Source organism: Calidris pugnax, unplaced genomic scaffold, assembly GCF_001431845.1.
Source record: "Calidris pugnax isolate Ruff unplaced genomic scaffold, ASM143184v1 scaffold371, whole genome shotgun sequence".
Taxonomy (NCBI): domain Eukaryota; kingdom Metazoa; phylum Chordata; class Aves; order Charadriiformes; family Scolopacidae; genus Calidris; species Calidris pugnax.
In genome coordinates, this window is record NW_015091373.1 from 637768 (window position 1) to 664530 (window position 26763).

Genomic DNA, 26763 nt, shown 5'->3' on the forward strand with positions numbered 1-26763 from the left:
CCCCCCCCCCCCCCCCCAAAACATGTTGCTTTGGTTGCAGGTCCTGGTGAAGGGCAGCGCCTGCGCAAGGCTGATGGAGAGGTAGAGCTGGCAGAGGGGGCCCTGGGGGCTGAACTCCCTGTACTGGGAGGGGGGGGCAGCAGGTGCGGGGGGAGCCCTGATACCCCATCCTTTGCCGTGTCCCCACAGCTCTGGGCAGGTGGCCGTTGAGTACGCGCGGTGCTGGCAGAGGATCTGGGCCGTGGCGCTGCGGCAGCGCATGGTGTCAGAGATGCAGCTCGCTGGCAAGGAGCAGACGGCGGTGAGGCCGGGTGTGGGGCCGGGGGGCACCCAGTCCTGTGCCCCCAGGGTTGGGTGTCCCCCTTCTCCCACTCTGGAACCGCATCCTGCGGGACCAGCCTGGGGACGGTGGGGCTCAGCACCGGCTCCTGTGCCGGTAGGTCCGACGGGCTGCTCTGCTCCGGCTGCTGCAGGACGAGCACCAGCAGCACCAGCAGGAGCTGCAGCGGCTCGGGAAGGCCTTCTACGTGGAGCGGCTCTGAGCGCCTGGCTGGGGGGTCTCAGCACCCACCTGGCATCACCTGGCTTCAAATAAAACATGTTGAGCAAGACGGGCACTGCATCTGCTGGGCATTGGGACATGGGACAGACCCGGGCAGAGGTGGAGGGAAGGGACAGCCCAGCATGATCCCTGTGGTTGGGATCCAGACGACGTTGACCATCACCCTACGCGTGCCACATCCTGCACACACGGGCCCGGCCGTGGTCACGCCAGGAGATGGCAGCACGGCCAGCGTGCTACATGGCTGCGTCCCGCTCCGGCACGGGTCCCAACACGGCCACATGCTCCTGTCCCCCTTGTCACGGTGCTCCCGGCCGTGTGACACAGCAGTGGGGAGAGGAGCCCGGCCGGGTGCAACACTCCCTGGCCCCACTCGCCATTCAGGCACCCCTGAGCCCCTGCCTGCCCCCTGACTGGGGGGGCTCTGTCCCCCCACTGCCGTCCCCGCTGCCTGCGCCCGACCTTGGTGTCTCCCAGCCCCAGGGCCCATCAGCTCCTGCCCTGGCTCTGCTTATTGACAGGGCTGGGGGCCGCAGGGCCGGCACCCCCCGCCCACGGCCCTTCATTAGCTCGGCTGTCCGGATGCATCACATCAGCCGCCGCTGCACGCCCGCTCCCGGCACCCTGCTGCCGCCACGTGTGTCCCCACTGCCACCCTCCCTGCACGGCCCTGCTGCCCCACTGCCACCCCCGTGGGGCCAGACCCCCATGTCCTCCCTGCCAGCCCAGGCAGGCAGCAGGGCAGGGGCTGTGCGCCGGTTCCCAAAAGGCATTCAGGGCTCCCACTTGCCCCATGTCCTGCCCCATTGGCCCCCCAAAACTTGGGCCACCACAGAGCTCCCCCAGTGCCGTTCCCAAGGCCGATGTGTGCCGCTGCAGTGAAGCACCAGTACGACGTGGGGAGACACATGGCCCCAGCATCTCAAGAGACCCTGTGTGCCCTCCTGGCTGCAGGCCACCAGCCAGGATGACCACCCCAGAATGGGTCTGGGGTCCCATCTTCGTCACCCAGCTCTGCCCAGCGTGGGGGGACCACATGAAACATGGGGCAGGGTGACAGTGGTCACCTCCTCCGGCCACCCCTGTGCATAGGGTGTCCCAGCAGCTCCCCCAAAGCAAGGGGAGAGGGACACAGCCCCCCAGCACTGGCCAAGGCTCGTCCTTGGGCAGGGTCAGGCGCAGCCCCCTCGGTGGCGCAGAGCCCGCCGGGACGGGCCTGGCTCCCCGGTATCGACGGCCCCGCTAATGACGGCGGCGTGTGGCTGGGGGCAGGAGCAGGCGGCGCGGGGCCATCGACCCGTATCGACTGGCAGCGCTCAGCGGCAAGGGCGCGGGGGTCCGCGGAGGGGGCAGGGGGACGTCGATGGGTGGTAATTAATGGGAACGAGGCCACGTGCGTGGGGCCAGGGCGTTTGCCGGCTGCATCCCCCCGCCGGGTGCAGCTGAGCGCGGTTATAAATGGTGGCTGGGCAGCCCCTGAACCATTCCACCGAGGAGCCCCCCACGCCGGCCCAGGTAAGGCAGTGACAGACGTGGGGTCCCCTTGGCCCTGGGAGCGCAGGGACGGGTGGGCAGCGCTTCCTTGCCATGCCATGCCAGTCCATGCCGTGCCATGGCGTGCCGTGCCAGGAGCACTGCCTTGCTCTGGCTTCGTCCCCACTGCAGGACGGCTCCAGATCCCAGATCCAGAGCATCCCAGTACCAGATCCCAGAGCATCCCAGTGCTGGCGCAGCTGCCCAGGCGGGCTCCAGACACTGAGGAGGCACTGAGGTGCTGCCTGCGCAGTGACCTGGGGGGGGTCCTGCCCGGGCAAACCGGAGAGGTGACCCCCCCACCAGCTCTCAGTCTCTCCTTCTCTCCTTCTCTTACAGGGAGCTGAGCCCCGGGTCCTGTCCGCCTCTGCCTGTCCCTGCCTCTGTCTGATATGTTTGATATTAGGTTGTTTTATTGGAAAACCAACTAAATATCAAACATATTCTTACAGCGCCAGGGATGCCCAGCGCTGACCAGGCGAGATGCTGCCTGCACTCTCCAGAGGGCAGGAGGGGAGTGCCAGGGGGGTCCCCCTGCGCCCCTTCCTGCACCCCCCATTCCATCCTCTTGCTGCTGCAATAACCCCTGTCTGCCCGCACCACGCGCCGGTCTCTGTGGGGCCGGGGAGAGGGAGCCAGGAGCTGCCACCCCCAGGGCCTGGCAGAGGTTTGGGATGGCAGTGGGGTCAGTGCTCACCACCTGTCCCCCCCGCTCACGCCCGGGATGATCCCAGGACAAAGGCGCGTGGCCCCGTGCCCACCGCTGGCTCCGCTGGCCCCGGTGCACGGGGGTTATTTATGGCTCCCAGGGCACGGAGGTGTAGCGGCCGCTCAGGGCCCTGGGTGGGCATTGTCCCTCCTGGCGCCCTGCCCGGGGTGGGGGGAGCTGCTCCCGGGGTGGCTCTTTGTCTCCTGGGTCCCTGGGTGCTGGCCCCCCGGCCCCGCAGTGGGTGTCCCCCTGTGGGAGATCCCGTCCTGGCTCCCGGGGCCGGCGGGACCTTGGGGCTGGCGCAAGGAGGCTGCTAATCCCCCGGCTGCGTAGGAAGTGCCGCCGCTCGCCCTGAGAATTCCTCCCTGCGCCTGGGGAATTCACTCCTCCGGCTGCCAACAGCATCTTCTGCCCCGCGGCCAAGCACCAGCGCGGCTGGAGCCAGGCCAGGGGCTCGGGGGGCTCCTGGGGTGTTCTTCCCAGGGTGTGGGGCTCAATTCCCGCCTTCTGCTCCCCACCGAGCCAAACAATTTGGGCCGGGGGCTGCTGCTAAGCCCCTGCTCTTAAAATAGCGCCAGGATGAGCTCGCCCTTTTCCACGCTGCCCCCGGGCACGGGTAAATGTCAGCCCGGGGGCCACCAAAACACCCCGGTGGGATGCAAACCGGCTCTGCTGCCGGTGCCACGGGGACCCAGCTCAATGTCCCCAGTGTGTCTCGAGGGAGTGCTGGGCAGGAGCACCAGGACACTGGCCAGGGTGACCCATTTCAAGGTTGGGGGGGGACAGGCAGCCAGGACAATGTGGGACCCCCCGTTTGCAGACCTGCCTCTGCTTTTTATAACCACCCCAGCTGTCCTCAGGAGCCCAAATAAGGCTGTGGCCACCCGGACCCCCCCTGGGCAGACAATGGGTCCCCAGCACAGACTTTTTGGGAAGGTGGGGAGGCGGCTCGGCCCAAGAAAGGCAAAGCCCCTGTGCCACCGGGCAGGGCAGAGTTGATAAAGCGGGCAGCGAGGCATCAGGCAGCACCACTGCCCTGCCTGCCCTTGCCCGTCCTGCTGCCCGCTGCCCCGCTGCCAGCGCCCGCGTCCCACCAAGGATGGAGGCCATCAAGAAGAAGATGCAGATGCTGAAGCTGGACAAGGAGAACGCCCTGGACCGGGCGGAGCAGGCGGAGGCCGAGCAGAAGCAGGCGGAGGAGCGGAGCAAGCAGGTAGGGGAGTGGGAGATGTCCCCAGCCTGGGGGTGTCTGGGGGGATGGACCGTGCTGAGCCCAGACCCAACACACTCTGGTCAGGGGAACAGCGGGGTGAGAGCTGTCACTGTCCCACAGCTCAGGGACTGTGTCACGATGCCGTGGGGCATCCTGAGGACTGCCCAGGGCTCAGCACATGGACACTGTGGGGCAGAGCTGATTCCAGGCTGGGGCAGGAGGGATGCTGTGGGGCAGACCTGAGCAAGGAATGGGATAGGCAGGGCTCTCCCCCCATGTAGGGGTCCAGAGGGGCATCCAAGGGCTCTCCTCCCATGTGGGGGTCCAGAGGGGCATCCAAGGGCTCTCCCCCCATGTGGGGGTCCAGAGGGGCATCCAAGGGCTCTCCCCCCATGTGGGGGTCCAGAGGAGCATCCACCTGCAGTGACTTTCGCTGCCCTTCCAGCTGGAGGATGAGCTCGCCGCCATGCAGAAGAAGCTCAAAGGGACGGAGGATGAGCTGGACAAATACTCCGAGGCCCTGAAAGATGCCCAGGAGAAGCTGGAGCTGGCGGAGAAGAAGGCAGCAGATGTACGTATGGGGTGCAGGGTGGGAGCTGGGGTGGCTGCCCTCCCCTTGTCACCCTGCCCTGTGGCCTTGGGGATGGCAGAAGGTCCCTATCAGGCTCGGTGCACTCCTCCAAAGCTGTGTATGGGAACAGAGAGTGACCCCGGGAAGGACACATCCTCGGTGGGGGGGGGACCCAGGGGACAGAGGGATGGTGGCGGGGGCAAGGACATCCCAGGCAGTGGGGGCAGAGCAGGGTGGGCAGGCAGGGTCCCGAGAGCAGGGCACAGGGACCCCCAGCCGGGGACGGAGCCACAGTGGCTGGCGGCAGCGAGCAGCACCTTGAACGCAGGATGTGGGGTCCCTGCGTGTCCCCAGGAAGGTCCCTGTCACGGCTGCTGTCGGAGGAGCTGAGCTCCAGAGGAGGGGGGAGCCCTTGGCCCCCCCGGGCAGGCGGGGGCTGCGTGGGCAGCGTGACAGCAGCACAGCCTGGCTATTGTTGGCCGCCGTTTCCAGGAAAACAATGGCGCGAGCGGTGCAGGGTTTCGCCGTCCGGCCGCTCTCCCGGCCATCACGTGGCTGGAATTTGGCTCCACTCCTCGCAGCCAAAAGGGCTGTCACCCTGTGGGGCCACCACATCTCGGGGGTCGAGCGCTTGGGAGATGTGGGTCTTGCCTCCTTTGGGAGCTGGAAGAAAACCCCCGGCTCCTCTCCCTGATGGCCCAGCTCTGACGCCTGCCCCGGCAGCAGGAGCGGCATGGCCACCGACGCTGGGCCACTGGGAAGTGTCCCAAGCCCCGGCACGGTGCCTGGGCTGGCTCTCACTGACACATCCCGGCTCCGAGCTGGGAGCTGGGGTGTAATCGGGAACTGCGGGGCTCTCCCTGAGCCCCGGGCGGTGTCAGCCCCATGGCTCTGGTCATGGCTTCCTCTCCCGGCCCCAGCCGAGTGTGTGGCAGCGCTGGAGGTCGGCACACACCGAGCGTGGCCTTGCGGAGCTCTGGGGAGCCCTTTCCTCCCTCACGCCATTCTTTCCTCCCTGGCTGGCATTTTCGGCCTCTCTCCCTGCCATCAGGGCTGAGGACAATATCCCCACTTGCTTCACATCTCGTTAATCCCTTTCTGTTCATTCAGAGCCCCCTTTTTCCAGCCACAACCCCACTGGAGTGGCTCTTGGGGCTCCCCTGGTTTCACCCCGGCTCGGGGAAGCAGAGGGGCAGGAGGAGGGATTTTGGACCCTGGAGCATTGGATGCACGGAGCTGCCCCCGACTCCTTCCAGCTGGTGGGTGCAGGGAGAGCCAGGCCCTTTGGGTCACCAGCTCATCTCTGGGGGACCCGTCAAGCTCTTGTCCCCGGCACACGCTCCCCTGGGGCATGTCCCTGCCTGACTGCTGAGGGTTTTTGGAAGTAGCACAGCGGTGGCAGCCTGGTGTCCCCCTTTCCCTTTGGTTCATGTGCCCGAAGTGCTGCCGAACAGGCTGCGTGGCAAACGAGGGCAGCGACAGGTCTAAGTTACACTTGTATTGAGCTCCTGGGGGGGCTCTGTGCCCCTCGTGGCCCAGAGGAACATCACTCTTGGCAGCGTGATGGCACGTCTTGTGCTTCTGAAACCGGAGAGTTTTAGCAGCGGCTGAAGCTGTTGTGATGGTGGGGTTTGGGGCATGGCAGCGGAGCAGGAGCCTGGCAGCAGCAGCATGGCAGCAAGCGCCAGAGCCCCGTCCTGGGGAGGAAAAGGAGAGCGGGACCTGCCTCAGGGCTGGGGGGGTTTGGCCCCACTGAGTGGGGGGGCTCTCTCTTCAGAGCAGGAGTGGGGCGGGGGGGCCAGGCCAGTGAGCTCAGTCCCCAGGAATGTGGCGCCGCTGCAGCCCAGCTGTGCCCATGTGAGGCCCATGGGGCCGAGGGACAGGGCCTGGCTTTGGGGGACGCATGGGGGCACGGCAGGGGTGAGGGGTGCGCACACCCCTGTGGGGCGGGATGCGGAGGCCTGTGTGGGGCAGGGCCCTGTGGGGCAGGCCCTTGTGTCCCTATACCCGCATGGTCAAGTCCTGGTGTCCCTGCACTCAGGTGTGGCAGATCCCAGTGTCCCCAGATGCCCATGGGGCAGGTCCCCATGCCCCCAGGCACCCGTGGGGCAGGTCCCAGTGTCCCCAGGCACCCGTGGGGCAGGTCCCAGTGTCCCCATAACCACATGGGGTAGGTCACTATGCATGTAGGCCCACATGGGGCCACATAGGCCACATGGGGGCCAACCCGCATGGGGCAGATCTCAGTGTCCCCAGGCACCCGTGGGGCAGGTCCTGGTGTTCCCACACCCCTGTGGGGCAGGTTCCTGTGCCCCTAGGACCCCGTGGGGCAGGTCCCAGTGTCCTCAGGCACCCGTGGGGCAGGTGCCGATGTCTCCACGCCCCTATGGGGCAGGTCCTGGTGTCCCCACACCCCCGTGGGGCAGCTCCCTGTGCCCCCAGACCCCCGTGGGACAGGTCTTGGTGTCCCCACACCCCCGTGGGGCAGGTCCTGGTGTCCCCAGGCCCCCGTGGAGCAGGTCCCTGTGTCGTCAGGCACCCGTGGGGCAGGTGCCGATGTCTCCAGGCCCCTGTGGGACAGGTCCTGGTGTCCCCACACCCCCGTGGGGCAGGTCCCTGTGCCCCCAGGCCCCCGTGGGGCAGGTCCTGGTGTCCCCACACCCCCGTGGGGCAGGTCCCAGTGTCCACAGGCACCCGTGGGGCAGGTGCCGATGTCTCCAGGCCCCTGTGGGACAGGTCCTGGTGTCCCCACACCCCCGTGGGGCAGCTCCCTGTGCCCCCAGACCCCCGTGGGACAGGTCTTGGTGTCCCCACACCCCCGTGGGGCAGGTCCCTGTGCCCCCAGGCCCCCGTGGGGCAGGTCCTGGTGTCCCCACACCCCCGTGGGGCAGGTCCCGGTGTCCCCAGCCCCACAGGGGGCTCTCCCGGGTGCTGTGTGGGTCAGGCCCCGGTGTCCCCGCTCCCGCCTGGGCCGTCCCCAGGCCCCCCCGGCGCACCGGCGGGCTGCTGCGGCTCCCCGTCTCCCTGGCAACGGGGGGGGGGGGGGGGGGGGGGAAACGTCACTTCCCGGGCGGTGGGACCGGGGCGGCGGGTTCCGGTATTTCAGGGCGGGGCCGGCACGGAGCGGAGCTGCGGGTAGGGCCGGGCCGGGCGGCGGGGAGGAGGAGAAGGCGAAGGATGGCGGGGGCCACCACCATCGAGGCGGTGAAGCGCAAGATCCAGGTGCTGCAGCAGCAGGCGGACGACGCCGAGGAGCGGGCCGACCGGCTGCAGCGGGAGGTGGAGGCCGAGCGCCGCAACCGCGAGCAGGTACCGGCGGGGCCGCGGGACGGGGCGGCCCCGAGAAGCTGGAGGAGGGACGGGACCCCCGCAGCTCACCCCCCCGGGGGTGTTAGGGCCGCGGACGTGGCGGTGCCGGGGGTCGCGGGAGGAGCTGCGGGATACCGGCCTCGGGTCCCCCTTCGCAGCCCCGTTCGCGGTGTCTGCGGGGCCCGGGGGGGGTGGTGGGGTGTCCCGTCCCCGCTCAGCGTCCCCCGTGGCGGCGGCGGGTCTCGCCGGGGTCCCCGGAGCCCCCCAGCCGCGATGTATGGGTCGGTGCTGGGGAGTGACTGGGGCTGGAGGGAGCCGGCGGCTCCGTCGTTCGTCGTCACGGGTCCCCCCGCGCCGGTCCCCGGGTCTCCCCCTCGGTCGGGGTCTTCCCCCCTCCCCCGGTCGCCCGCTGGCTCGGAGCCGCCGGAGGAGGGGGAGGAACCCGGCCATCTTGTCTGGCCCAGTGTTGCAAGCACAAAGGTGTGAGTAGCCTTGGCATGCGGTGATAAAATGGAAGGGAGCTCGCTCGCCGGTGCCGCTGCCAGCGCGGGGGGGACGGGAAACCTCCCGGGCTCCCCATCCTGGCCGGCGGGGATCCCCCGCTGCCCCCGGGACCGGCGGGGACTGGGATTGCGGGGAGGGAAGGAGGGAGCAGGCAGGGCAGGGTCTGGGAGCTCAGCGGGGCCGGGGGTCCCGTCGTGGGGACGGCGGAGGGGGTGACACGGGGCCGGTCCCGGTGGGTGGGTGGCTCGGGGCCGAGCGGGACTCTCTGCGAATTCGCAGAGTGATTTTCTTATTTTTTTATTTTTGCTGCCGGTTCTATTGAAAAACGTGGAGCTGAGGCTTTTGCACGCCCGGTGCCCGTGCCCCGTGTCCGTCAGGAGCGGCGTTGGTGGCTGCCGGGGGACCGTCGGGGCTTTGCTGGGGCTGGTGGCAGAATCCCGTGCCGTGCGGGACCAGGCCACTCCCAGAGCTCAGCTGGGCCCGGGCTTTGCAGCCACATAAGGAATTCTCTTGCCATAGCGGTGTTGTCATGGGAACGTGCGTGTTTCTCCCAGCCTGGCTGCTGGGGAGAGGGAACCAGTGCTCCCAGTGTAGTGGCATCTTGAACTCACCCTGTGGGCTGGCCCTTGGGTCCTGAGGAATGTCCCCGTCGGATCTCGGTGGCCTGGGGAAGTGGTGGTGGAGCCTCCATGGCTGAGGGGAGCTCCGCTCTTGGCTTGCGGGGCTCCCGGTAGCTCCCTGACTCAGGGCTGCCTTCCTGAAGGAAGCGTGGGATGAGGAGACTGTTCCGCTGGCAGCAGGACTGCCTGGAAGTGTCACCCCTGTGCTCCAGAGCCCGACAGCTCGGCTGTGTCCAGTGAGGAGAAGCAGAAAGGGAGGTGTAGAAGAAGTGGAAGTGTAGAAGGCGGAGAAGAGAAAGCTCTGGGGAGACCTCATAGCAGCTTCCAGTATCTGAAGGGAGCTACAGGAGAGCTGGGGAGGGACTCTTTGTCAGGAAGTGTAGTGAGAGGACAAGGAGTAATGGTTTTACATTGGAAGAGGAGAGATTTAGATTAGATATGAGGAAGAAATTCTTTACTGTGAGGAACAGGTTGCCCAGGGAAGTTGTGGCTGCCCCATCCCTGGAAGTGTTTAAGGCCAGGCTGGATGGGGCTTGGAGCAACCTGCTTGAGTGGAGGTGTCCCTGCCCAGGGCAGGGACTCCATGATCTCTAAGGTCCCTTCCAACTCTGCAGAGGGGGAGAGGCAGCTCTGTAAAAACAAGAGTGAGTTTTTGGGTGGGTTAAGTGCTGCCTGTAGGAAGTCAGGGCTAAATGATGTGGTTTGGGGAGGGGGGTGGTGGCAGGAAATGGAGACCTGCTGTGCTGGTGTGTCTCCATCCCCCGGGAGAAGGAGGAGGCTCTCTCTACCTTGACAGCTCATTGCCTTTTTAGCAGGCAAAAGATGTTTGTGTCAAGCAGTCTCCTTCCCAGTTCTGTTTAACGTATCATTTTGTTCCTCTTCGAGCAGACCACTTCCTCTGGAGGAGGAGGAACGTGCCGGTGGGGCTGGCTGTGGGGCAGCACTGCCTTGTTTGAGCATCAAAGTGCTGCGGGTTTCCCCGGTGAAGAGCAGGGTGTGCCAGCAGGGGAGCTCCTCTGCAACTCCTGCTCTCACAACCTGGCCTTGAAACATGCTGGGGGTGGGGGTGTAGGGGGTGCCAAGCTTGGGGGGAAGAGCTCGGACAGTCTCTTCTGGGAATTGAACGTGGTTTGTGTCGGGCCCTGCTCTAACACTGGCTTCTTTCATCTCTCTGCTCCTCCCTCCTTGGGCACGGTGGGAAGCAGCGCGTCCTTGCAGGCTGCTTTGTTACAATTAGCTGGGATATTCCATATATGCCTGGCATGTGCCTGCGCGCGGGTCTCTGCAGAAGGTCACAGTGCTGCCCTGAAGCGCCTGCAGCCCCGTCCATCTCTGTTCTAGCACAGCGTTCCTGCTGCAGAGCAGGGTGCTGGGTTCCCCCAGGGCAGCTCACGTGGGCCATTGGTGTCCCCAAAGCGTCTGGGCTTCCCCCCGGGCTCTGGTCGTGGCTGACACGGTCTGGGCTGTAAGCAGATGCCCTGTGGCTGATAGCAGAGCTGCCATAACAGGCCTCGCCGGGGTGTGATGGCTTCTGATCTCTGCTGATTCATTAAAGCCTCGGTCACTGTTGTGGTCACGCTTCTGGCAAATGCACGGCGCCCGAGGGCTCGTGGCAGTTTCACCAGCTCCTGGCGTATGTGACTGAGCCGAGGTAGCTGTTGGCTGCGGCTGTTGCTGGGGATCGGCCTCCTCAACCTGTCTCAAGACTGGCTGAGGCTTTTGCTCTTTCTCTGAGTTATTAGTGAGTCACTGGGAGGAAGGAAGCTCAGAGCACGGCCGGCTCACTGGGGCTTGGGCTGCTGGGGCTGTGGGCACCGCAGCGATCGGCTGAGCCCTGCTGCTGCCCTGCGTTAGGGCAACGCTGTGGAGAGCCTGGCCTGGCAGTGCCCGAACACAGCTCGGCAAACTTCTGAACATGAAGCTGTTAATCTTTCTCACGTTGCTGATAAGAGGGCTTGCGTGGAGCACCGCTCATGTCCCCATCCCATGAGTAAACTGACTTTGTGCTAAATGGTAGCTGTCACAGCGCTCTGGTGTGGTGGATAAATAGGGCTGTGATTGATGGCCTGGCAGGATTACAGCAGCTGCAGAGAAGACCCATTAGTGTAAGTCATCTACTTAGTGTTTATGGCTTAGGTTGTCACGGCAGCTCAGGCTGACAGGTGAGGAACCTGCGGGATGACTGACTGCTGCTCGGACAGAGCACGTGTACATGAAATGTTGTGAAGCTTAACGTGCGTGCAAGTGTATGGGAGCGCAGCCACTGTAAGAAAGTGGATAGAGTACCCTGGCTTTGTTTTGGCTTCCCATGGGCTGCAGCTGAGCTGAAGGAAGAGCTCCGCTGCCCTGTGCTAAACCTGCCACAGACTGAGCCACACTCCTCTGCTCCCTCTAGGCTGAGGCAGAAGTGGCATCTTTGAATCGCCGTATCCAGCTGGTGGAGGAAGAGTTAGACCGAGCCCAGGAGCGCCTTGCCACAGCTCTGCAGAAGCTGGAGGAGGCAGAGAAGGCTGCAGATGAAAGTGAAAGGTGAGCAAGGGCTGCTGCCCTTACTCTGTCAGACATCTCAGACGTGTTCCTGACTGAGGGCCTAGTGCCATCAGCCTCTTGGGCTTCCTGGAGGGTGGGAAGTAGATACCACATCAAGGCTGGATGTGGGAGTCAGTACCCGCTTGTGCAGAGCAGCTAAAACAATGCTGTTGGCCTTGGGTGAGTGCCTTGGAACCCGAGGGGAAAGGAGCAAAGAAGTGCTGTGTGATACCACACATCCCCGCCTCCCAGGGAGGAGAAAAAAGGGGGTACTGGGACACTGTTGACTTATAAAGGTGGCTGCTGGTGGGGAAGCCTCTCTTCCCACTGCCTCTGCCAGCTTTCTCCCTCCTGGCAGCCATTCCCTGGCCTGGCAGTGATTCCGAGGGGAGCGGGCCGCTCCCAGGTGGCTGATGTGCTTCACTGGTGCACAGGCCATAGTGAACAGCCTGACCCAGCTGATATCCTGCCATAAAGATGGGCTTGGCTCTTCCTGCGTTCCTGCCTGGAAAGTGCTTGGCTCAGCTGTGTGGAGCCCCTGAGACGGCCTGGCTCGTTCTTCTCGGCAGCACCACGTTTCCCGTGGTCCAGGGGCCAAATGAGCTGCTGGAGTAACACTCCGAGGCACACTTAATTCTGAGCAATCGAGGCGGCTGTATTTGCATCAGCCTGGCCGTGGCTGCCTTCCTGTGCTATCCTCTGCACTCAGAGGTGTTGCAGCTCATAACATGGTCCCAGGGGAGCACTGTAAACGCTCTGGAACTCATACATTGCTGGCTTGTACAGGATTGTTTTATGCATCTCCCCTCCCTGTGCTTTCGTTTGGGCAGAGGCATGAAAGTCATTGAAAACAGAGCCCTGAAGGATGAGGAGAAGATGGAACTGCAGGAGATCCAGCTCAAGGAAGCCAAGCACATTGCGGAGGAGGCAGACAGGAAGTATGAGGAGGTGAGACCCTTGGATGCTCTGGTCCAGCTGACCCTGGCCAGGAGAGGCGGCTCCTCTTCCTGCTGGCAGGGCTTTCCTCAGCGAACCTGGGGGGAGGGCCTGGCTCTCAGCAGAGCTACATCAGTGTTCGCCATAGCCCAAAGGCTCTGGCAGCTCCAGTGACTCCTGCAGGTGTTCCCTTTACTGTCTTGCACAGCCTGTAAGTACAAAATCATCTTCCTTCCTCTTAACTCCATTTCTTCCTTCCAGGTTGCTCGGAAACTGGTGATCATAGAAGGGGATCTGGAGCGCACTGAAGAGAGAGCTGAGCTTGCAGAGTCGTGAGTAATCTGCTTGCATGTAACCAGCACGTCTACCTTTGCATGGGAACTAACACAGCATTTCTAACCTTGTTACACAAGGCCTGAAGCACAGGGTGGGTTTAGAGCCTTAGATGGAAGAGCTGGAACACTCTCCTGCTCAGAACAGGATTAGATCCACTGAGGACGTGGAGTTTGTGATGTGATTTGGTGTGGAGATGTTCTGCCCCTTTGCATGGAGGGACTCCCTGGTCAGGGGGGCCAGAGAATCCTTCTCCACTTGGTATTTATTCACCAGCACCGCTTTGTATGTATGGTCACTGCCTCCTTACATGGTGCCACAGGGCACGTGAACGCACAGCACTTGTGCTAAAGCAGCAGAGGCTCCAGACTGGGAGCTGAAGTGGCCTGTGGGATGTCCGTGGTCAGAGCTATGGCTGAGTTTGGTCTTTGGCCTCTTAAAATATTTGCGGTAACCACTACAGGCTTCTGCACTGCTGAGCAGTGAGCGGGGTGTCCTCTGCTGGGAGCAGACACGCAGACTGCGCTGTTTGGGCTCCTTTCACATGTCTGGATGCTTGAGCTGATCCTTGAGGTCAGGGCTTTCCTGGACTCCAGGCCTTGTCTAACAAAGTTAGTGTGTAGGCAGCAGTAGCACTGTGCTTCCTGCCCAGACATGCATGTCATGACCATGACTTTTTTGTGTTTTTCCCCTACCCCCTTTTTTGCTCTGCGGTATTGTGTTATTGGTGCTCCTTTTGACCCTTGCCCCTACCTGGCTTGTGCCATCGTGTGACCGTCACTAACAGTCGTTGCCGGGAGCTGCAGGAGCAGATCAGAGTGATGGAGCAGAACTTGAAGTGTCTGTCTGTTGCCGAAGAAAAGGTACTAACCTTTCCCTTCTCGAACCATTAAACCAGAACTCTTGTGGTCTTCTTGCTACGCTCCTTCCCTCAGCTTATCTGCATCTTTCTCTCTCCTGGAATGTTCTGTCCTCTCTGCCCATAAATACTCCTGCTGGAGTGGTGGTGGCTGTCTATCAGTCTGTCAGAGCAGCTTCCCTCCTTACAGCAAACTAAACAAGCAGTTTCTACCTGAAGACTCCAGGTCCGGCAGAAACCTGTGTCCATATCTCAGCTGCTCAGCTCAGTGCCCTGCGCATGTGCTGGCAGGATACTTAAAATATGAACTTGGAGGCAGGAAGGGAACTTGCTTTCCGCACAAGTGCCTGAAAGCAGGGTCCTGTCCAGTCTGATCACAGACTGTCTCCTTGTGAACTTCCTGGTCTTCCCTGCACGTGGATTCACTTCTTGTGTCTCCTGTCTTTCCCTCCCACTTCTTTTTCCTTTTTCTCCTTTCTTTACGAAAACCCACAGTAAATGTTCCGAGCTGGAAGAAGAGCTGAAGAATGTCACCAACAATCTCAAGTCTCTTGAGGCTCAGGCTGAGAAGGTAGGGCTGCTTGTCCAAGGGCCAGAAAGATTTCTGTTTTGGTAGGAGGGTGTGTACCCGTGGAGCACCCACTGGGATGGAAGTGATGCAACCTCAGTCTTGAGCAAGCCAGGAGAGCTGTGCCTGCTCTCCCGGGAGAGCTAATGGATGCAGTGCAGGGCTAGCACTGACTGCAGGAGCTGGGAGTGCGGGAGGTCTGGCTCTGGCTGCCCTTCCCTGCCTCAGGGCAGACTCCACCAGCCCAGCTGTTTATGCTGCTGGGATGAGAATTTTTCTGTGCCCAGGTTTGTGTTATGTGCATGGTGTGGGACTTGCTGCCTGACCCAGTTGGACCAGGGTAGGGGGTGTGACCAACTCCTGGTTGGAAGTTTCTGTGGGCATGTGTGCTGCAGTGAGGAGTTTAAGTCTCCCTGTGTAGCTGTGGGCTCTCTGGAGTGGGACACACCTGGGGCTGCTGATTGCTAACTCCCCTCTTTTTCCACAGTACTCCCAAAAAGAGGATAAATACGAAGAAGAGATCAAGATCTTGACTGATAAACTCAAAGAGGTGAGTGACCATGTTGGGACAGCCCACCTGGGTACGCTGGCCTCAGCTTGACTGGTTGGGAGACTTCATGTCCTCAGCTGATGCCTCCTTTGCTGTATCCCAGAGTTGTTGCACTAACTGGCTCCCTTCTGTCTGGCAGGCGGAGACCCGTGCTGAATTTGCTGAACGGTCTGTAGCCAAGCTGGAGAAGACAATTGATGATTTGGAAGGTACATTCTGGGGATGGGAAGTCAAAGAACACATGGTGAGGTGTGGGGAGCTGAAGAGGGCTGTCTCCCAGAGAGCTGGAGAGTGGAGATACTGCTCTGCTCCTCAGTACTTGGAGCATGACCTAACGTGGCTTCTGAGGTGAGGCTTGGTGCCTCTGGGCTCAAGAGTCATGCCCCGTGTATCTGCTCTGCAAACAACTGCCTGGCTCTGCTGCGGCAGCCCACAAGCTCCTGATCCAAACACCTTGCCTTATCTGACTGATAGCAACAGATAGTGTGGCTGGTGTCTTGGTTGGGATGTCCTCAGGAATGTAACTGGATTCCTGTGCTCCAACCTAGCCCTATTTAAGGAGTGGCGTAGGGAAAAAATGCCTGAACCCGACAGGAATTGGTTACAATAACATACTTGTGTGCAGGATCTCCTGCAGGTGGCTGGCTGCTGCAGATAGCGTTGCTGTAAGTCAACCAGAGTAGTCAGTGAGTCATGAAACAGCCCCCATGAAGACTTAGGACCATTATCGCTCCTGGTTTGAGATTAAATCATCAGGAGCCCCATCCGTGCGCTGTGGTGGTCAGCTTCTGCCAAGGATGGGTTCCTTTCCTCCCCCTGTTCCTGGTTTTGCAGTACTTCAGGAGCACTCCTGAGGCCAGCCGTCGCAGTCCTACCTTTCCCCAAGCCATGGAAGGAGAAGGTTCCAACTGCCTCCCTTAAATGTGGGGCTGTGGCTGGAGTGGTGGTGCTGGTAAACCAAAACTGGTACAGGCATCATGCCTCAACCACAGCATGTGCCTTTCTGGTCTCTTAGTGCTAGGTCTTGGAGATTCAAAGCCACATCCTACCATCTGGAGTCACTCGGGAGATTTTATTTTTTTTAATCTAGAAATAGCAATGGTGTCAGCTGAGCTGTTCCAGAACCGCCGCCAAGCAGCAATCCGAGCCACCTCATGATCCAGGGCAAGCTTTTATTGGGAACTGCAAAATCTCCGCCAGATCCCTGCATGCTCCCCTTGAAACATGTTGATGGAGAGTTGGCCCTGGTCTCCAGCCTTGCTGCTGAAGTGACCTAGTTTATGACAACTGACAAAGTTCTCTGGGCTCTATGGAGCTGTTAACGGCATTACCAGCTGTACGGTACTAGGCAGCCAGAGCAGGGGAAAGCCCGTGCCAGCTCTGTGGTGCTCAAGGAGTGCAGCAGTACAGAGTTCCAGGCCTGCCTCCATCCCTAAGGCAGGTGATCAGCTGGTCTGCTCCATTATCTGATGGAGAGCACAGGTGTGGCCTGTCTGTGGGGCTCACACTGCCAGGCTCTGTGCTACACAACGGGAATTCCCTCTGATGCCCATGACTATTATGTGACTGATTTCTCCCAAGCAGGTTTTTTGGGTTGAGATGGAAGGTGAGAACAAAGCACCTTGATTGATCTGTGCCTGCCTTAGGTGTAGCGAGCTTCTCCCTGAGCGGATGGAGCTGCCCTTCCCCACTGCTCCTCCTGTCAGTGATTTTTGCTGACCTGGCTGGGCAGCTTGTTCTCACAAGTTCGAGTTCTTGGCTCTGCTCCCCTCGGAGCTAGCTTATAATCCTGGAAGGCACTTGCTGGTCAGACCAGACTGTCCTCAGGCTGCTGGAACCCTCCCGGTCATTGTTAGCAACTAATACAGAGTCATGATGGCTCCACATCTAACTTCATTTTCTTCTGTTCATGAATCCCATACTGCTTTTCCTGCCCCAGGGTGTTGGAAGAACTCTGCCCTCCCTCATTGTTTCCCTTTTGTTCTCCTCCTAACCCTCTTCTAGATGAGCTCTATGCCCAGAAACTGAAGTACAAAGCAATTAGTGAGGAACTGGACCACGCCCTGAATGACATGACTTCCATGTAAATATGAGCTGGCTGGTGTTTGCCTCTCGCTTCAGCAGGCCAGACCGCCAGAGCTTGCTTGGGTTGCTGTGATCTTCATAGCTGGAGAATCCATGGCACTGTGTCTAGGTTACTTCTACAGATCTCTGCCTCCAGGATTGTGGAGGCTTCCCTGCAGCATGCTGTGCTCTAACTCCTGGCCCTTGTGATCTGCATGTGTAACACTAAGTGCTGTGCTGGCCTGAAAGGGTTCTGACTTGAACTCTTGAGTGCAATTCCCAGTCCCACTGGGAAAGGCTTCCTAAGGTAATGTACCTTGGTTGCCTGCTGGAGCCACTGGGCCACAGCCTCGGGTTTCCTCCTGGAAGAGGCTGTGGATAGCACTCGAGTGGATTCCTTAGGCATTGCCGTTAACAGGCTTGAGATGTGCTGGGTCATGAACTGATCTGTGGAAGTAGCTGAACTCCTATGTTTTCTGCAACTTTGCTACTCAGCTTTTTGTTGGGATTTGTAGTGGGTTCTACTAACGGCTGCTCCGCAGGGTCCTTACCACTAACCAGGGAGAGGCCAGGTACTTGCGCTGCAGAGGAAGAGCCTTAACGTGACTACAACGCTAGTGTCCAAAAGCTTCCTAAGCCAAGTTTGCTGTGCACAAACACTTCAACTTGTCTTAAAATTAGTGTCTCCTTCTATCTCACACAGATAAGTCTTGCGATTCCAAACTCCACTTTGGATTTGCCTTTCTGCTTGATGGCTTGTTCTGCATCTGCACCCTGCATTCACGCTCTCGTCATCTCGCTCTGAATTCCAGTACCTTTTTCCAGTTACTGTGCCCAGGGCATCCCTGGGAATGAGTGCTGTAAAGACGCTGAAGCCTGGCAGCAGCAGCCCCCCAGTTATGCTGCACTTGCTCCTAAACAAAGCTCCCACTGTTTTGACCCGATGTGCCAGACACTGCTGTGCGCTGAGGGGCTGCCCTTTCAATGTCTGGGTGTAGCTGGGAGTATGTTGTTCTCATCTGCATATCTTGTGTAGAGCCATAAAGCTCCTTTTGTATTTCTCTTGCCTCTTGCTTGAGCATGATGTCACCTTTTTTAAGGAAAACAACCCGTGTATAAATTGAATGGAACGGCTGGCGCTTTTGAGAAATGGGTTTCTAGTGACCACTTGCTGCTTTAGAGTAACTGTTGCAACGTTGCCTTCAAGCCAGTGTAATCCTCATCACCTTCAGTGGAATACACAAGACTTCATTAACGCACTGGGTTTTTCTCTTTGGGTGTCTTACTGGCTCCCAGATGTGACTGGTGGCTCTGCAGAGGGTGCCTGGGTGGCAGCGTGCTCTGTGGGGCCAAATGGGGGGGTTTGTCACAGGAGCTCCTCGAGCTGTGCCTGCTTCAGCCTGGCTGAAGAGACTCCTCACACCTCCCCGCTCTGTGGGGTTCACGGGCCTCGGTTGCCAAATGCTGGCTTGCAGTGGGAAGTCACCACACCTGATAATCGCTAGGTCACTCTCAGGGCGTGCAAGCTAATAAATATCGAGTGATCTCTGGCTGGTTTCCAGTTGGACAGGACTGGTGGGGTGCGAGGTGCTGCCTGGGCCTGCGGAGGGGATGTATGGCCCTTTGCCTCAGGAATGAGAGTGCACTGTGGCAGGGCGGTGGGCGCCCCGGCCAGGGAATGTGCCTTTTACAGAGTCCTCCCCTCCCCATGTGGGGGCTGGGGGGTGACAGTGTCCTCCTGGGAGCGTGGCACGGAGCTTTTCACTGAGCACTGCAGGCTGCAAACACTTGACGCACGTCACCCCTGGTCTGAGTGTGTTGTTAGTTGCTCTGGTATCATAAACACTGATCAGCCTCTCGTAACTGTATGTGCTGCCTCGTGGTGGCTTGTCAAATACTTTTTTTCCTTTCTGGATTGGTTCATCTGCCGCAGTGCCCGAAGAGCCCTTCATGAGCAGAATTTTGATGAAATGAGACACCTCCCGTGGTTTCCTCAGGTTTGTGTCACTCTGTTCTCCACACAAATGGCACCAGCGCTGAGGATAGTCCAGACACGCTCAACTCCCCCAGCCTGTTCTCGCTCTGTCTCCTGTGTCAGGGCTGTCCCCTCTCTGCCAGGTCTGGGGGGGAAAAGGAGGGAGCATTGCCACAGGGAATTTCAAAGGGTAAAGCTTGGAAAGATCTAGTAGATGGTGGTCTGGGGTATGTGGTGGGGTATGGGGTGATAACTCTGTGTCCTGTAAGCCCAAAGCAAGAAGCCGTAACTCTCAGTAACCAAACCTGCAGCTGGAGCTCTGGATCCCATGGGAGTGGCAGAGCTTCTGTCACCAATGTCCGGGTGTGCGGAGGCTTCTGGCCCAGCGTTCAGTTGCCAGCTCTCACCAGGTGGGAGGTGACACCCTGCCCTTGTGAAATGGCCTATCTCCTCATGGGGAGGTCCTGTTGGCTGTGGGTTTGTTACTGGCTCGAACTGCGTGGAGCTGGTGGCTCTGCTGTTGCACAGTGGTGTTGCAAGCGATCTTATCACAGACTGGGCTGTGGCAGGCCCTTTTCCTGCTTGTCCTGGTGGAGCTCCACGCTGGGTGGTGGATGGATGGATGGGTGGGTGATGCAACTTCTGCCCTGGGAGGTTCTGAGAGGCATCTGGTCTGACTGGATTGTGAGGCTTGTGCAGGCTGGTTACTCTGAGCTGGGCTGGTGACTCAGGAGTGCTGGAACTGCAGATTAGCTGACCAGGAGGCACAGGTCCTAGAGCTCCCTGGGTTCCAAGGGTGGCTGGTAAGGCTGCCCTGCGGGCTGGGCGGAGAGGGAAGCAGGCCACACAAACACTGGAGCCAGCGCAGCAGACCCAGGCGTGGGAAGGGTCATGCTAATTAACTTCAGTCTGCTCCCTCCCTCGTGGGGGTGGATCATTAGGTCCTGTCCACAAGCAGTAACCCTTGCTTGAAGGCCATGAGCCTGTGTCACCTGCCTGCAGTCACTGGTACTTCTGACAGCGGTTCACTCCCATCCCCTGCCACTCTGGAGACCCAGGACCAGCCTTTGTCACCTGGGGCTGGAGACTGGCATAGGGTGCCCAGTACCATCAGAGTGCCTGTCCAACCTGCTCAGAACCAGCCTGGAGACCAGAGAGCGAGTTGATCAGCGCTACTATCCCCTGTCCTGCAGAGTGAGGTGCAGCTAGAGCAGGTCTGAGGGTGGCTGGGTGAGGGTGAGCTTCCCCCTGTGTGTGTGGTTGTCACACTGAAGGGACTGGGCAGACAGGGACATGCTTTGGCTGCTCCACGTGAACAGCTTGACTCGGTGTCCTGAACCTTTCCTGGCCAGGTCTTGTTCAAGAGCAAAATAGCGAAAGCAATGAGGAATGGTGTAGATCCCCTTCAGGGCGTGCCCTAGATTCCTAACGACCTTGTACCATGATTTGAGGAGAAGCCTAAGGGCAGCAGGAGCTCCTGTCTCTGTGCTCACTCATCAGGTGGAGGCAGCACACTGTGTGGATCGCTGCAGGTTGTGATGATGAGTTCTGCTGGGCTGGACGCTGTGCTATAAAAGGACTTTTCACTGCCTGGAATTCCCCCAAATGCAGGAATTGGGCACGGTCCTCCCAGCATGATAAGTGTGTGTGGATGGGCAGAGGTAAATGCTGAATGGGTTCTCTGTGGTGACTGACAGGCTGCGTGACGGGACAGTGGCCATCCAGCTCTCAAGGGTGACCTGTTCTGGGAGATGGTCCCTTTCCCTGGAGTGGCTGATGACCACGTGTGCTTGGTACCAGCCTTGGGGATGAATGCGGCCACTAGAGCCTTGCGAGGTGGTACGGGCAGGGACGGGGTGGGGGGCAAAGGCAGTTTGTGCCCAGCTCATTTAGTTGGTCTGGGGCCAGCATCAAGCAGGAGCCTGTGCTCTAGAACTTCCCCTGTCCTGTGCCTGATGCAGGCACTGCCTTCAGTCCTTGTCTGGTCGTGGTGGGTTGTTAGTGTGGCATAAAGACATGACCTTGGAGGCGTGTCCTCCAGGTCAGGTATGAGATGCTGTCATTCTCAGTTCTTCTGGTCAAAACCTACTGTCAAAACCCTGTCAGTCCCCCTGCTGTGTGGTCACTTAGGAAGGTGCTTCTGGTTCAGCTGAGGTAGGACTGCTGCTTTCTGAAAAGTGCTCCACAGGCTTAAAGTACACCCCAAATCTCTCTTTACCCAAGTCCAGCCTGCAGGCTCCTCTTCTGGTGTCCTCTTCTTTTCTTTGCTTTCACAAGCCCTTAGTGGCACTTCCATTTCTGCCTGCACTTGGCTTCCTCTGTGATCTTCCTAAGCTGAAATGAGAGTAAGACATGCCTTTGTTCTCCCTGGCTTCATCTGTGTAATAGCCTGGACTTGATCCTCAGGGACACGCAGTATGGAGACAGCTTATTTGATGTGCTCATCTTGGTACTCTACTAACCTTCCCTTTCTCTCTTTTTTCTCTCTTCCTCTTGTTTTCCCTAATCCTGTTGCTGCTGCAGAGCGCCTGTACAGCCAACTTGAGAAAAACCGCCTGCTCTCTAACGAGCTGAAGTTAATGCTGCATGATCTGTGTGACTGAGAAGGGGGCCCACTAATGCCTTTAAACAAGCTTATTGCGACCACCAGTGCTGTGGACCACAGTGAAATCTGATCATTCTTAAGACTGGCAGACTTGCAAATTTTATGCAATTGCTGCTATTTAATGGGGCACTTGAATTTATCCTCTCATTTATTTAAGAGTTTGAATTTTTTTTTTTTATATAAAGGTAACCTCTATTCTTTGTGAAGTAACCCTCAGACTTGGCTGTTTTTTGAGCAGTCTTGTTCCCTTGTCCAGGGGGTCCTGCCTGGCTCCTCCGTGGAACCAGAATGGCTGCACCCGCCAGGAGAGGGGTGGGGTGAAGTTAGGCTGATGTCTGCTAATAGATGCCTGTTGAGTGCTACGATTTAATTTACTGTTAGCTCAATGACTGTAGGATTTCCTGCTGCATGGAAAGATGGCTTCTAACAATAAATGACTGACCTCGTGGTCTGTAACCACTGCACACCTGTAGTACTTTCCTATATAGTTAAATCCTAACTTAGAAGGTTTGGGGGAAGTGGTCATTCCTGGGGCCTGACCCCCCCGGTGCAGCTGCAGAGCCCCAGCCAGAACCAGCTGGGAAAACTCATGGACATCTTGAAAGCAAGTCCCACAACCCACAGCATGAAGCTGTGTCTTGAGTGCTTGCAGGGAATCTTTACACACTGCAGTTGCTAGTGCTCTAGGAAGGCTCCTTCTTGCTCTGCACACAGTTTCTGACCCTGGGGAGGTTGGGGAGCGGCTTTGAGAAACTGTCTGTATCTAAAGGACATCTTTCTACAGCCTGTCTGTCCGGTGTCCCAGCGTGTGGACGTCTTCAGTGATATGGGTGGGCTCACCTTTGGAGTAAAGCCTACCTAGAGCGCTAGTTGCTGGTCTGAGCTCTCCTCCTGGCTTAAGGAACATGTGAGAATTGACTGTGCAGCTGCCTGGAGTCTCGGGCAGAGTTGTAGCACCCTCTTGCTCTTGCTCCCTTGCCTGCCCCTCACTGACAGCAGCCTCTTCCCCGCTGTCCCTGAGGCACCGTTGTCTGCTCCTTGCTGCTGTAGGTAGTTACGGTCTTGGTGACCGGCTTGGCGTCTCTGTCCTGTGCTGGGGGGGGGGCCAGAGGAGGGGCACAACCAGCTGTAATTCTTGGGGGGGGAGGGTGTGTGTGATTTCTAATTGTGATTTCTTTTTTTTTTAATCTCTGCGTTGCTCTTGGGTGGCTTGCTGGGCTACGGGGGTCTGCTGTCTGGAAGCGTTGAAGCCCTGGGGAAAGCTAGTTCCAGTCAGAGGCACCTGCATGTAAAACACTGCCTCAGCGCTGCCTAAACGTACACTGCCACCGTGCCCACTGGCAGCCCTGGCAATGCCAGGGGCACAGGCTACAAATTCAACCTCAGAGCTTCTGCTGCACCCAGCCAGGCACCCCCCAGCCTGAGGACTTGCTGGGAAGGGGCTAGCACAAGCTTTCTGTGGCCGAGCGTTCTCACCTGTATGAGGCCGACCTGTAACTCTTTGACTCTTGCTTCCTGCCAGATAAACTGAAATCCACCAAAGAGGAGCATCTCTGCACGCAAAGAATGCTGGACCAGACCCTGCTAGACCTGAACGAGATGTAAAGGATCCCTGCCACCACCTCCGCCACACGACGCCTGGGGGGGCCGGCCCAGCCGCCGCTGGCCTCTAACCCTGGGCGACCAGAGTTTACTTTCTGTTGCCAACTTGACCAAACACAAATCTTCCTTTGCCTCAGGGTTAAAGGCCATCAGGTTGGGCAGAGCTTCAAACAGCATTATTAAGGGAAATGAACAATGCAATAATGTTTGGGGAGCATGTTCGAGATGTATACATTTTGTAACTACCTTTTTTTTGTAGCAACCATTGTGAACATTCCAAATAACTCTGAGGCTGGTGAGCTACACTTCAAAGCTCTTGGCTTTAAAATTTGGTATTAACCTTCTCTTAATCAGCTCTGGGCCACCCTGCTTTGGCAGGGGAGGAAGGAGGGTGTGACGGTTCCTGGCTGTGGGCCACTGAATCAGAGTAGCCAGGCTAGGGATGGAAGCCTGTGGGGTAAACTTCCTTTCCAGGAGCTGCTTGCCAAAAGTGCAGTTCAGTTTCTCAGCTTTAAGGTAACTCTCTGTGTTGTGGAGAAGCAACTTGGGCAAAAGGAGACTTTTTTTTCTTTTTTTTTTTTTAAAGCCAAGCCTGTTATCTGAACCATTGATCCTTCACAGGGCTTGTTTCCCTTCCCTCCCTCCCACCGTTGGCCGCTTCCTTTTCTGATAGGCTTCGAGAAGCCTCGGCCCCTCTAACCCATTGCTACACAGGCGTTGAATTTGCCTTCACTAAGTGCTGACGCACCAAGCTTTATCGCTCATTGCTGGGTTACACTTAACAGCTTAAGTACAACAGCCTTGTTTTCTTGGGGAAGTTGTTTTGTTGTGTTTTTTTTTTTTTTTTTTCCCTACCCTGAGGGAGGGAGCTGAGGCCTTCCCTCCTGGCCAGGAGTGCTCTTAGTGTCTTAATGAGGTACAAGCCATCCTGCTGTGCATTGCTGACGTGTAGTTGTTGTGAGGCGTGAGTGTGGAGACGTGTCAGGCTCGTGGCGTGTAGCTTGTGCTCGAGCATGCTGCTTGGTTGTAGCAGTTTTAGGGGCCAATCTGGAGAAAAGAAACCTTATCAAGTGTTTTGATACTAAATTGAAAAAAATTGTCTTACTGTCTTTTGAAATAAAAACCAATCCCTCCACGCTGCTGCCTGCCTTTTAGAGCTTTACTGTCTGCGAGCCGCTCTCTAGGCCTGAGGGGGGAGATGAAGATGGGGGGGGGAGGGGGAGTAGTATGAGCTCCACCTAGCAAGCCCTGCTGCTAGCCACTGATGCCCTGTTCTTCTCTCAGCTCTTCCAGTGCCTCTCCCCGCGGTGCTCGAGTCCGTTTCTGAGCTACATCCGACCCTGCTGGAGGGAAGGCGGCTCCGCAGAGGGATCTGGACAGGCTGGATCCGTGGGCTGAGGCCAATGGTGTGAGGTTCAACAAGGCCAAGCACTGGATCCTGCCCTTGGGTCACACCGACCCCATGGACGCTCCAGGCTGGGGGCAGAGTGGCTGGACTGCCCGGGGGGAAAGGACCTGGGGGTGGTGGTTGCAAATTGGCTGAACATGAGCCAGCAGCATGCCCAGGTGGCCAAGAAGGCCACCAGCATCCTGACCTGTGTCAGGAGCAGTGTGGTCAGCAGGAGTGGGGCAGTGACTGTCCCCCTGCCCTCAGCACTAGTGAGGCCCCACCTTGAGTTTTGGGCCCCTCACGACAGGAAGGACATTGAGGGGCTGGAGCGTGTCCAGAGAAGGGCAACGGAGCTGGTGAGGGGTCTGGAGACCAAGTCTTGTGAGGAGCAGCTGAGGGAGCCCGTGTTCAGCCTGGAGAAAAGGAGGCTGAGGGGAGACCTTCTTGCTCTCTACAACCCCCTGAAAGGAGGGTGTAGCCGGGGGGGGTCGGTCTCTTCTCCCAAGGAACAGGCGATGGGACAACAGGAAACGGCCTCAAGTTGCACCAGGGGAGGTTTAGGATGGATATTGAGAGAAATTTCTTCACCTAAAGGGTTGTCAGACATGGGAAGAGGCTGCCCAGGGCAGTGGTGGATTTGCTGTCCCTGGAGGGATTTAAAAGCCAGGCAGACGTAGAGCTTAGAGATACGGTTTAGTGATGGGTTTTGTCAGTGGCAGGTTGGACTGGATGATCTGAAAGGTGCCTCCCAATCTTGATGATTCTACTAATCTAAATGTGCCCAAAGTGTTGCTGTCCTCCAGCAAAATTTTAGGGCTTGATTCTGAGTTTCTGTGAATGCTTTAACTTCTCTGAAGTAGTTACTTGGGCTGAGGACATCCGCATTTTCTTTTAATAAAATGAAAATCATGAAAGAATTCCTGTACAAGCACAAAAGTATTCACGTGCAAGTTGCATCTGGTCTTACTAATGGCACTATGTTGCAGAAGCTGGATTTTTAAGGAATCAGAAAATGAAAGATTGATTGTGAAACTCTCACTTTTTTTTTTTTTTTTTTTTGTGTCAGGAACATATTTCTCTGTTGGAGACTTGCATCCGTTGTGGGCATCTCAATCTTAAAAGTAGAACTACATCTTCTCAAGTGCATTGTTTTGGAAATCGAAGTTGGGTTTTTTCCATTTGATGGCCTGCTCTCTAAACCAGAGTAATTAACCTAAAGATTAACACCAGAGAATGGGCCTTGGAGCTTGGAAAGCATGTGTCATGGTTGCCTTCGTGTCACTTTTGTGCTGTTTGCTGAACTGTTTTTGTTGGAGAGTGTTTGGATTCAAGTGTTTTTACATGATAGTGAGTACTTTGGAGGATGAATAATGAGAGCCTTTCTGCTTCAGTCACTAATTCCTGTTCGGAAAAGCTTCACAGTGACCTTAAGTGCTGACTGCCTCATGGCTCTCCTGCAGAGAAATCTGTTTATTGGCAGCAGAAAGATGTGTCCGTTACAGAAATGAGCACCTCTGGCACCTTCACTGCTCAGGACAAAACGTGATACAAACTTCAGGTTTCCAAGCCAATTTAGGAGTGCTTCTGTGATGAACATGCAGAGTAATAACTTTTGATAAATAGAGTTACGTTTCTTAATGAGAAATGCATTACCACCATTAGTTGCTGTCGATTGTTCTCGGGAGCAAATCCACGTGTTTTATTTCATGTTTTAGTGCCTGCTCAGGAGACAGGTGGATACTGGAAGTGAAGCAAGAGATGTGATCACTGGAGAAGTTTATGACAGGAACAGCACTAAAGTGTATTTATCTGATGTGAGTGTGTGTTTAGTTAACAAGGAGCAGCTGCCAAAGGGAGTGCCACCATGAATTGTGTGGCAGATATTTAGCACTAATAAGGAAATGAGAGAGAGAAGGAGATTAACTCTTGCTGTGGTGTTGTCTCAGACTCTTCCTCAGTCTCTCACACGCATTTCTCTTCACACTTCATCCATACCAATGTTTTTACTGCGCTACAAACCTCTACAGAAATGCACAATTCTGTGTGTTTGTAGATGCATCAGGTTTTCCTTGGAAGGGGACAAGATTTTCACTGATCTTTGTCAGTTTGCAGTACCTGAGAATAACTCACCATTTTTCTAAGGAGTATTTTGAAGAGCTCCTGTCTTCTCATAGTGGGTCTGTCCAATATAGTCCAGCTCCTGAAAGATGGCATCACAGGGATAAAAGCTGAACTGATTTCTGTTCTTATAAAGGTAGGAGGCAAAGGTGGTAGTAATTTTCTTCAGAAGGCCAATGACAACCTAGGGTGCATCAGGAAGAGTGTGACCAG

The 26763-nt window shown here is 57.8% G+C and overlaps 1 protein-coding gene across 12 annotated transcripts; it reads left to right on the forward strand.

Moving 5' to 3' along the window:
• The first annotated feature begins 7683 nt into the window (after window positions 1–7683).
• On the forward strand, window positions 7684–24182 carry TPM3 (tropomyosin 3). Of its 12 annotated transcripts, none has more exons than XM_014961301.1 (11): window positions 7684–7897; window positions 11417–11550; window positions 12381–12498; window positions 12748–12818; window positions 13607–13682; window positions 14734–14796; window positions 14936–15005; window positions 16801–16879; window positions 18794–18857; window positions 22225–22347; window positions 22963–24182. In XM_014961301.1, the coding sequence occupies exons 1-10, from the start codon at window positions 7766–7768 to the stop codon at window positions 22300–22302; spliced, it is 885 nt and encodes a 294-aa protein (XP_014816787.1). In that variant the 5' UTR covers window positions 7684–7765; the 3' UTR covers window positions 22303–22347; window positions 22963–24182. The 12 variants fall into 12 exon arrangements, 11 of the variants coding, with proteins under 11 accessions (XP_014816787.1, XP_014816786.1, XP_014816795.1 ...); XM_014961300.1 differs by lacking the exon at window positions 13607–13682 and adding an exon at window positions 14174–14249 and having other exon boundaries at window positions 7686–7897; XM_014961303.1 differs by lacking the exons at window positions 13607–13682; window positions 22225–22347 and adding an exon at window positions 14174–14249 and having other exon boundaries at window positions 7687–7897.
• Window positions 24183–26763: the final 2581 nt, after the last annotated feature.

Excerpts from the sequence above, each read along its gene's own strand:
- TPM3 (XM_014961301.1), top strand. The coding sequence starts at position 7,766 with ATGGCGGGGGCCACCACCATCGAGGCGGTGAAGCGCAAGATCCAGGTG. Across the intron at positions 15,006-16,800 it reads GACAATTGATGATTTGGAAG|ATGAGCTCTATGCCCAGAAA; the intron begins GTACATTCTGGG and ends ACCCTCTTCTAG. Across the intron at positions 18,858-22,224 it reads ACCTCCCGTGGTTTCCTCAG|CCTGTCTGTCCGGTGTCCCA; the intron begins GTTTGTGTCACT and ends ATCTTTCTACAG.